The sequence below is a fragment of the Dendrobium catenatum genome, unplaced genomic scaffold (genome assembly GCF_001605985.2).
Source record: "Dendrobium catenatum unplaced genomic scaffold, ASM160598v2 fragScaff_scaffold_1016, whole genome shotgun sequence".
NCBI lineage: Eukaryota > Viridiplantae > Streptophyta > Magnoliopsida > Asparagales > Orchidaceae > Dendrobium > Dendrobium catenatum.
In genome coordinates this window covers 294871-306136 of record NW_021319478.1, presented here as the reverse complement: position 1 = coordinate 306136, position 11266 = coordinate 294871, and the positions used below count along the sequence as shown (strand labels likewise).

The 11266-nt window shown below is 38.3% G+C and overlaps 1 protein-coding gene across 1 annotated transcript; it reads left to right on the top strand.

Annotated features, from left to right (window-relative positions):
• The first annotated feature begins 1736 nt into the window (after positions 1–1736).
• LOC110114299 (thyroid adenoma-associated protein homolog) lies at positions 1737–10714 on the top strand. The gene is made up of 4 exons (XM_020847137.2): positions 1737–5442; positions 6053–6324; positions 7220–7786; positions 8311–10714. Exons 1-4 carry the CDS (start codon positions 2227–2229, stop codon positions 10604–10606), a joined length of 6351 nt encoding a protein of 2116 aa, XP_020702796.1. The 5' UTR covers positions 1737–2226; the 3' UTR covers positions 10607–10714.
• The last annotated feature ends 552 nt before the right edge of the window (positions 10715–11266 follow it).

Here is an 11266-nt window from a genome sequence, read left to right as displayed (position 1 = left end):
CTCTTATTGCTTCTCTTCTTGCTTGGATCCCCTCTCAAGAGAAATGAGGGGTCTATTTATAGATTTTATGGAGTGGCATGACCCGTAAATAGGCGAGAGATCTAGGATAAATGTGGAGTGGTTGGATGGAAGGCCGATATTGAATCCCTTGATCATGTATCATTCATCAGACATTTGGAGGTCTTAATGATTTTAGAATTCTTGGATCTTGAGCTCGTTGGATTCGTCTCGTCGAGCCACTCGATTTGACTATAAACTCGTCATGTTTGGAAATCGTTTGGTAACTCAAACTGTGGTACGAACTTTCCAACAGTGCTTCGGATTATTGATTTTGACTTATTTGGGCTCGGATTGAGTTGATTTTGGTGTCGTTAGGTTTATATTTCTGAAACGTTCAGTTCGACTATAAGTTTGCTGAAATCGGAGTTTGGATGGTCCCAATTTTAATTTTGGAAGTTTCCAACTTGATTTTGCATTGAGATTTGTGCCCGATCAAGATAATTTTTTGACAACGTATCAAGTATCCCAACGGTCCAACAGAAACCTGATGAAATTGCAGTTCCAAAAAACTCCAAACAATAATTTTCAATTGCATTCTTTTTAATATAGTAACTTCTGAGCAACACAAACAACCTCTTTTTGGGGAAAATTTGGGCTTAGCTAGTATATTAAAAGAATGGGTTATAAAAAAACAGTTAAAAAGGAAAGCCCTAACTCAAAGCTCTAGCAACCAAGAGAGCTGTGTCAAAAAGAACCAAAATGAAGCATCATAAAACATAAAAAACGTCAAATGCAATAGAGAGGGCGCATATGGGCTCAGGTATATGGGGAACCAACCAAATCTAGCATAGAAAAATCCCGCAGAAGAGCAGCTACTAAACATGAAGATACCCCTGGTTGCCATCAAAACTGAAAGGAATAAAAATTCGGTAGGGTACATGAAGATGTCAGGCCAATTGCAGAACAAAAGGACACAAAGTGTCGAGGTCATCCAGGGGGAGTGGCAAAAAAGGTTGGTTCCAATCATCATAGCCCAGTCAAAAACCAACTCCTAGCCGGCAGTTACCGATGCAAATTGTTGCTAAGACATAGGGGAAAAAAAGAGAGCAACAAATCATAATTTTTCCAATGAGAAACTTTTGCTTGGATTGCCTTAGTGATTTTGCGTCAAATCGAATAAGGGGCACTTTGAATTCCAGCATATTGTCTATCATTCATTTCACTCCATATAAAATAAACCAAGCAGCAAATAACCAAGAAACAAAAATTATTCTCAAGTGCATTAAAATGCTGCACATCATCCAAAAATTCAAAGAGCTGCAACATCGAGGGCCTGAAGAGGAAACCATCCAAGTGCGGTAGAAGAGTAGACAAAATAATAAAAGAGAAATCGCACTGAAACAAAAGATGAGTGATACTTTTATTCTCCAAAAGGAAAAGAGGTCAAGTGGGATGAATGTGAATGTTTCTTTTGCTTAACATCTCAGCAGTTTTTAACCCACCACGAGCTGCCAACCAAGCAAAAGCAGAATACCTGAGAGCAAACCTTTTATGCTAAATGTGTTTGTGTCAGAGAATTTGCGGCATATCAGGAAAATGATGCAGCCTAAAGTTCTAAAACATGACTTTTCATTCCCATTTGAGGTAATTATATCAGCAGGACAAATGGACAATCCATGATTCTAACAGAGGATATTTTGTGCATAATATGATGGGGCAAAATATTCTGAAGTCTCCAACGGCCAAGAGACATAAATTATTGCACATCAACATAGCCAGGAGGAGGTTGCTGAAGTAAATCTGAAATCAACAAACAGCCCCTTGAAAGAAAAACAACTCGTGACGTTTGCCGCCCTGTCTTGGCTTGCTTGACTTACATTTCTTAAAATTTATAGCTTCTAACCCTAGACGCTTCGCATAATCTTATAAAAGATCCTCACTACCTCCAGCGGCCCGATATCTACTCCCGTCCCTTCCCGCGGCGGGAAATTGCGCAGATTTTAAATAGGGAGAAATTTTTCAGAAGGGAATCAGCACAACTGTACAATCACTTCAAATTACCGAGGTGATGTTTTACACACCTACATCGTCCTCATCTTTTGTTTCATTCCTTTATTAGCTCCCTAGACCCTTAACCAAATCCAGTCTAAATGCTTCGATCTTCCAACGCTGAACAAGATAAAAACTCGATTTTTGATTTCTGATACTGATAATTTGCACAAAAAGATGTCGGCTAAATGGCGAGCCATACAGCACAGACACCGTTACACCTACAATTCGGTGCTTTTTCCAAAACCCTACATCGAAACCCTCAATCTCCTCCCCCAAGAAGCCTTTTCCTCCTTCAATTTCTTCGCTATATTGAAGGATTTCATTTTTCTGAACTCCACTTACTCGCAAATCTCTGCCGCGAAGGACCTATCTTCATCTTTTACCCAATTGCTGAACTCACCATATATACAGGAAGGCGTGGTCTCCACCGCCATCCGACTTTATCTTGAAATACTCTTTCTTGAGAACTCCTTCCCTCTCCACCGAACCCTTATCTCCCCTCTTTCCAAAAACAAGAAGTTTTTTTCAGTGATCTGTAGCTGCTTTGTTGCTCTTTGCAAGGAGTATGGGGATTTATGTAAAAAAGGGTTAAGGAGGTTTTTGGTTTCCCGAGCAGCTTTATCTTTGATGGGTTATCCCAAATTGGGATTTTTAAATGAAGCAGTGGAGAAATGTTCGATCTTGGTGGCAACTGATATTGCTTCTGGTTTGGCCGGCGTGATTTTGGACGTTGATCGTGGATCTAGACCATCTCCACTGGTGATGGAGCAATGCCAAGACGCCATGTCTTGCTTGTACTACTTGCTTCAGAAGTTCCCACATACCTTCTCGGTCCCAGAGGAGGATTTCTACACATTTGAAGAAATTGTTGATGTCATATTGAGTGTTTTGAAGTCATCGGCCTTTTCAAGGGATTGCTTGGTAGCTGCTGGTGTGAGCTTTTGTGCTGCAATTCAGGCTCGTGTAAGATCCGAGGATGTCTCATGTTTTCTATCTAAAGCAGTCTTTGATTTTTCTGGTGTAGATAGAAATATCATGGAGTTTGCTGGGAACTTGTGTTTTGAGATACGAGGCTTCTCAATTTTGAGCAGGCTTTGCTTGCTGAGAGGTATACTAACTGCTGTATCTAGGCCTGTGCTCAATGTCAACTTCAAATCAGCCAATGGTAGTATATGGACTCTACTTTATAATGCAATTTTGCCGGAGCTTTGCCAATATTGCGAAAAACCAATTGACAGACATTTCAATTTTCATGCATTGACGGTTTTACAAATTTGCTTACAGCAGATGAAAACATCAATATTGGTAGGTCTAACTAATGTTTCAGGAGATTATGATCCTCTTCCTGAGGAGATGACAAGCCGCTTGCTTCGGGTTATTTGGAATAATCTTGAAGATCCTCTAAGTCAAACTGTAAAGCAGGTGCATCTCATATTTGATCTTCTTTTGGATATCAAATTATCTCTTCCATCAAAAGATGGCAATGAGAATAATAGAGCCTTCTTGTGCAAGATTGCTTTAGACCTTCTTCGGTTGGGAGCTCGTTGTAAAGGCAAGTATGTGCCTTTAGCTTCTCTAGGAAAACGGTTGGGGTCAAAGTCTCTTCTAGATTTAAATCCAAACCTTCTTTTTGAAACTATTTATGGTTATATTGATGATGATGTTTGTTGTGCTGTCACATTATTTCTAAAATGCTTTCTTGAATGTTTGCGCGATGACTGCTGGAGCCATGATGGTATTGAAGAAGGATATGCAACTTTCAGAAAATTATGTCTTCCACCCTTGTTGCAAGGGCTTGTATCTGGAAATTCAAAACTCCGAACAAACTTGAATACCTATGCTCTCCCTGCCTTGCTTGAGGTTGATTCAGATAGCATATTTCCAATGTTTTCTTTCATATCCCTCGGGCCTTTCTTCAAGGGAGAATTAACTGTGGATCTGAAGCTTGATTCATGTGTAGCTGCTGTTGTTTCCTTGCTCAAGGTGTCTAGAACACTGGCTCTTATAGAGGGGGATATTGATCTGGAGCCGGACTCTTTGAACGAGCCATGCGGTTCCAGAGGTTTTGCTGTTGTTTGCTTAAAAGGGACTAATGTTAGAGTGCTTGTTGACTGGTTAATTCTTGCTTTGACACATGCCGATGAATGCTTACGGATTGATGCGGCAGAGTCTCTGTTTTTGAATCCCAAATCAGCCAGTCTCCCGTCCTCTTTAGAGCTTATGTTGATGAGAGAGGCTGTTCCTTTGAATATGCGCAGTTCTTCAACAGCGTTTCAGATGAAATGGACAAGCTTGTTCAGGAAGTTCTTTGTTCGGGTGAGGCTAGCTTTAGAGAGGCAGGTAAAACAAGGTCTATGGAAGCCTGTTACGTGCAATGGTGGTGCGAGCATTTCAACTGCTGATTTGTCTGGTGTATCTGTGATCCATAGGGCAGAACATCTTTTCCAGTTCATGAAGTGGTTGAGTAGCTTTCTCTTTTATTCATGTTACCCTTCTGCCCCATATGAGAGGAAAACAATGGCCATGGAGCTAATCATTGTAATGATGGATGTTTGGCCTCCAAAGATGTTGCAAGACAATCATAATATCTGTCCTTACAGTGAAGGATTGATTTCTGCAGATTCAACTTTGTTGTTAGTTGGATCTATAATTGATAGTTGGGATAAATTAAGACAAAATTCTTTCCGCATTCTCCTATGTTTTCCCACTCCTCTTCCTGGTATTTCTTCTCATGATACTGTGAACATGGCAATTCATTGGGCAAAAAGACTGGTCTACAGTCCACGTGTTAGGGAGAGTGATGCTGGTGCTTTGACCTTTCGACTAATATTTAGGAAATATGTCATGGACCTTGGATGGAATATTCAAAATTCTCTTAGTAGCGCTCAAATTGATTCCCAGTCACATCTTATGAGTAGTGGTTCAAACATTTTCAGCAGAAAGGCTCCACTTTTGGCTTACATATACGCACTTATTGAATGGCTTCGTGTTTCTGTTGAAGAGGGCGAAAAAGATCTCTCTGAAGCATGCAGAAACAGTTTTGTTCATGGGGTACTGCTTACTCTGCGGTACACATTTGAGGAGTTGGATTGGAATTCCGAGGAAGTAGTGTCAAGTAGCATGGATTTTAGATGCTTACTTCAGAATCTTTTGGAGTTGATTATGAGAGTGACTTCATTGGCCCTTTGGGTGGTTTCTGCAGATGCATGGTATATGCCATATGACATGGATGATGTGATTGATGAGGCTAATTTTGTTTCAGATTCCTCGTTGGGGATGGATTCAATAGAGTCCTCTTTAGAACAAGTGTACACAGTTAAGAAATATGATAATAATGAAAAACCAGCAGAACATGCTGTTATGGTTGGTTGTTGGCTTGCAATGAAAGAGGTGAAGCACATCTCTTATTCATGTTTATATTTATTGAGAAATTATTATGTGCGGACTATGTATTTAATTCTATATATGCGTAGCATGAGAGTACATAGATGCGTATTTATTGTTTACTTCATTTAGGTTTTGTTTGGGACGGCTTTCTTGTTGCTTCTTAAAGCAATTTTCTAGTACAAATATTTTAATTTTGTATTGAAATGCTGCTTTAAAAAGCAGCTAAAAGGCCATCCCAAACGAAGTCTTAATTGGATAATTAAGCTTTCCACTGCTGTGTACGTGCTATGTGCTTCATCAGGTTGGAATATACAATGAGTATACAGACTACAGTTGTATACTTTCATTGTCTACATCTCGAGCTATGCATGTAGTTCGTAGAGTTATGTACGTAGTCCGCAATAAGAATTTCTCTTATTTCTCTTACAATAATTCTGTTGTTTATAAATTGTTTTCCACCAATTTCTTGGATGCTGATTTTTTTTTTTTACTATGTTTTTCTGGTTACTAAATTTTTAGGCTATGTTGGCATAGTTTTTAAGGGGAGAAGTTATAAACAGTCAACATTGAAATCGCCATGTTTTTTTTTTTTTAATTATTATTATTTTTTCAGGTGAGTCTTCTCTTAGGAACAATCATTAGGAAAGTTCCATTGCCAAGCTGCTCTTTATTTGAATCATCTATGCATGATTATCCTGTTAGAAATGGTGATGATACAGACGTGATTGTAACTGAAGATGGATTGCTTGATTTGCAACAACTGGAATCAATAGGAAGCCATTTCTTGCAAGTTCTGTTAAAGATGAAACACAATGGTGCAATTGATAAGACCAGGGCAGGCTTCACTGCCCTTTGCAATCGTCTTCTATGCTCAAATGATCCTAGGTATGTTTGACTGGTTTGTCTTGATTGAATTTTTGGCTGTGACTTATTTATATATATTGGTTCTGAAATGGTTTGTGGGGTTCTCCTTGCAGTAGATCCAAAATTAGAAATGGAATTATCTCCTGTGATTCTTTTGCATTACTTACGATTTGCAACTTTAAAAATGTCATTATCAAACTGAATTATATAAAATTGTACCCATTTTGAGAAATCAAAATTATTCATCACTGGGAGTTACATTTAATGTTGACTTTATTAACCTTCATTTCTTACAATTGATTCCTTTTAGAGCCGCTTTGATGTTTCTGTAAATAGCAAGTAAATGATTATCACGAGCGTTAGTCCTATTTTTATTTTATTCTCGCTTAGTACTATTTTTATTTTATTTTTGAAATTTCCCAGGATATCAGCCCCATTCCTAAGCCTCTAAATGGTAATCTGGTCGACTTCAAAAATATTTAACTTCAATGTTTCATAAAAAAATAGAAGAGCTGCTTGCACATGGGGTTAAGGTGGCACCTAGCCTATAATTCAAAGAAAAAAGGCAATTTACTGGTCTTTTTTTATTTGCATACATTATGAAAGGCTCTAATATAATGCTTATCTGAAGAGTATTAAGCTGCATATGCCATTCATGTTGCACATTCTTACAATTGGCGAAGAGCCTAATGGCCAATTTTTATTTCGCTTAAGTTTTTGCTGGTTCCATTGTAATAATACAATTGGTGGTACTTAGATTTTGCTCATCTTCTTTCTTCTCTATTATGTTCTTCTTGAAAGGCCAAATTAAGTGCAGGAAACTCTAGAAGTAGGAAAACAAAAGTGTTTAGCACCATAGTAGCATCAATACTTGAACTAGAAAATGACATATGGATACATTTTCTTTGTTCTGCAGGCTTTGCAAAATGATAGACGCTTGGATGGGGCAGCTGATGGAGAGAACAATAGCTAAAGGGCAAACTGTTGATGATTTATTAAGGCGGAGTGCAGGAATTCCTGCTGCCTTTATTGCATTTTTCCTGTCAGAGCCAGAGGGAACTCCAAAAATGCTACTACCAAAAGCATTGAGCTGGCTGATTAATGTTGCTAAAATGTCATTGAGCAAAGATTGTGAAGGAAGTAACCAGAATAAAGAAGTACCGCACAAGATTTTTATCGAGGATCATAATGAAGCAAATGGAAACGCCTCTAAGATGAGAAACGAGGGTGTAATACCAACTGTTCATGCTTTCAATGTGCTCAGAGCTTCTTTCAATGACACAAATTTAGCGTCGGACACTTCTGGTTTCTGTGCCGAGGCATTGATTGTTGCAATACGTTCTTTCTCATCTCCTCACTGGGAGGTCCGGAATAGTGCTTGTCTTGCTTATACTTCATTGGTTCGTCGTATGGTTGGATTTCTTAATGTTCATAAACGAGAATCTTCAAGACGGGCATTAACTGGCCTTGAATTCTTCCACAGGTATCTATTTTACTATGGTGAACTTCTGTATTACGCCTTAAGCGTATAAATTATTTGACACTTATTTCAGTGTTAGGCATTGCAAGTATAGCACATTATCGATCACTTACAGATTTACTACTTTGTAAGTAACTATTAGTTGCTTTTAATAAAGTTTTTTATCGGTAATAATGTATTATTGAAGAGTGTAGCAGCTCATAGAGCTCTCCCTCTATCAAATGGAGAACTTTTATACTTTTAAGTTTTATTTTTTAAGGTTTTTGAAAGGGAGATATAATTGTAAAGGACTACATTTTTATTGAATTGTAATCATAGTACATCTATATCTAAAGCCAATATAAGAAAGAAAAATATCTTCAATCATAAGGAAATATTACTATGTAGCATAAAATCTTCAAGGTTTTGATGAGGATTTATTGACCATGATCTGGAAGAAAATTCAGTTCTATGTTATGCTTTAATAAGGTTCCTATATATATATCTGTTACATTTAAGATTTGACCCCCTTTTTTTCTCTCTTGAAGGTACCCAGCTCTTCATCCATTTTTGTGCAGTGAACTGGAGGTCGCCACAAAACAACTTGGTGATGAATATTCCATGGATGCAGTATTGAACATCACTAAATCTGTTCATCCAAGCTTGTGTCCAATCCTCATTCTCCTATCCAGGCTAAATCCATCTCTTATCAGCAGTGGAGCTGATGATCTTCTAGATCCCTTTATGCTTATGCCTTTTATACGGAGATGCGGAACCCAAAACAACCTCCGCGTTCGTGTTCTTGCAGCAAGGGCTTTGATTGGTTTAGTTTCTAATGAGAAGCTGCAGGGTGTCATCACTGACGCGGCCTGCAGTTTGCCGCTTGAAAGGCATCTGATGGCAAGAACCAACTTTTCTTTTAACTCAATACATGGAATTCTCTTGCAGCTATCTTCTCTTCTTGATAACAATTGCATGAACTTGACTGATATTATGAAGAAAGATGACATTATCGGCGAAGTCATCGACGCACTTAGGTGGCGTTCATGGATTGGTAGCACCCGGTCATGTCCTTGTCCATTGTTGAATAGTTTATATCTAACAGTTTTGGATCAGATGAGTAGCATTGCATTGTCCTACTCAAGCAAGCATACTATAGCCATTCAAACCCTGTTGATGAATCTAGCATTTGAATGCATGAATGAGAAAAATATTTCTGGTCCTGCTTTATCTGACCCAACAATGGTTGAGCTCCGCAAGCAAGCAGCTGCATCCTATTTCAGTTGCCTATTTGGTACAAAAAATGAAGCTCCAAACAAATGTTTTGCGCTGCAGAATTTTAGTAAGTCTACCTTTAACCCGAGTAAGCTACCTTCAAATAATATTCCTGTCTCAGAACTTCAGGAAAGGATAGTTTCCTGCATCTCTGATTCTATGTATGAAGTTAGAATCATAACGCTTAAAAAGCTTCTCCAAGTTGTGAACTTTATGATTTCTGGGAGCGATGATGAGAGAACCGCCATTTGCATATGGGTGAAGACCAATTTACAGTCTGTTCTGATTCAGTTATTATCAAAGGAAGAGAACCCAAAGTGTATTTACTACATGTTAAAGATCATCTTCTCTTGCCGTGCCCTTCAATCCAATGAATTTATGGATTGGAATACAGCATTCTGTTTCTGGGATACGTTAGTTCATCTGAAGGATACAGTAAGGCGTGCAAAGACTAGAGAGATTTTACATTGTTGCATGGCTATATGCACAAAGAGGTTTGCGAAAATGCTTAGGAGCTTTATTACATCAGGTGACGAGCATCAGATACAAGGAGAGATTACCAGAGCCTTTAAATGCATTAATTCTTTCATTATACTAACTAAACAGCGCAGTGCGCCTTCTGAACCTGTTAACATGAGGAGAGCTGCTGCAGAAGCCATTGTAGCTTCAGGATTGCTTGAAGAAGCCATTTTTGTTGCTTCACATGTGTCAAACAACTGTGTCCTATCTGAAGCAGCTAATGTTATCGAAGAAGAAGAGCTTCAAGCTGATATTCCAGAGTTCGTGAATCTCTATGCTAGCAGAATTCTAGATTTATGGTTCCTATGCATTCAGCTCTTGGAAGATGAGGATATTTTGATCAGGAAGAATATTGCCATGGATGTTCAGAAATACGTCGATTCCAGAGGCTTCGAGGTTCCAAGACAAGTTGATCAAGTGATTGAATTAATCCTTGGGTTCTTATCCAAAATCTTTAGCCACTGGCTCGAGTACATAGAATATTTATTGAGATATGTTTCAGTGGCTGCTGGCTCTGTGAGTTTTCATGGCGATCTGGTTCGGAAGATTTTTGAAAAAGAGATTGATAACCACCATGAAGAAAAGCTCTTGATATGCCAAATCTGTTGTTTTCATTTGGAAAAACTACTAGTTCCAGGATTAGAAGGCCTCTGGGTGAAATTATTGCGGAGATGGAGACTAAGATTCTTAGATCAACTGATATCATTTGCTGATGGTTTCCTTGCGACAGAGGGAGATAAGGACTGGATTGGAGGCATAGGAAACCACAAGGATGCTTTTATATCACTCTATACCCTTCTACTTGGCCTTTATGTCCTTTTTCTATCATCTGAGGGCGTGAGAGATCTAGATGAGCTGTATTTATCCAAGTTTTCTGAATTTAAGAAAATTATGAGACCATTTCTCCAAAATCTTCTAATATCAAATTTGTTTCTTAAATTAATTAAATTGGTTGAAAGGTTGGGGGTTTCTCTTGGTTTAGAGTCTTTGGAGCCAAAAGATTACAACTCCGGCTGGGAAGAATTTGATCCCTATTTTCTTTTAAGGTGATGTCAACCTATGTTATTCTTCCTTTTTTTTTTTAATTTGGCTTGGAATGTTGTACCAGGTAAAAATGTTTAATGTTCATTAAATGGAAGGTGGTCTTTTCAAAGTTTACAGTCTTGTTTGTTCATTCGTTGTGGTAGTTTGTGCAGCCATACCTTGAAGTCTATGTATAATTCAATGCTCTAATATTCGATGTCCACCTTAATTTAGACTTTAGAGGCTAATTAAGCCCCAAGTAATCAAAGTTGGTTTAATTTGTGCCGTTTAATTACCTAATTATGCTGCTGTCACCTTGCTCAGGAGCTTGAAATTAGTTTGATGATTCATAATTAAGGAAGAAACAACTCGAAGCAACAATAAGTCTTCTTGCATTCAGTTAATGGTTGATGATTCATCTCCCAAGACAGTTTACTGTAACTGTAATTACTCAAACCTCTTCAGTGTTGTGGATCTCAATACTAGTGTCAGAATCGAGTCGACTATGCAAGGTGAGTTTCGAAACCAAAAGAGCGCGACATCGTGCATAACTCACTCGATATGCGTCGACCGAAAATTATAATCATTGAAATGATCTCCGTACGCCAAACAGATTGTGCTGATGCCTCTAGAGCAACAAAAATAGCTAAGATTGACACCCATATTAGTTAAAGAAGTCGATCGATA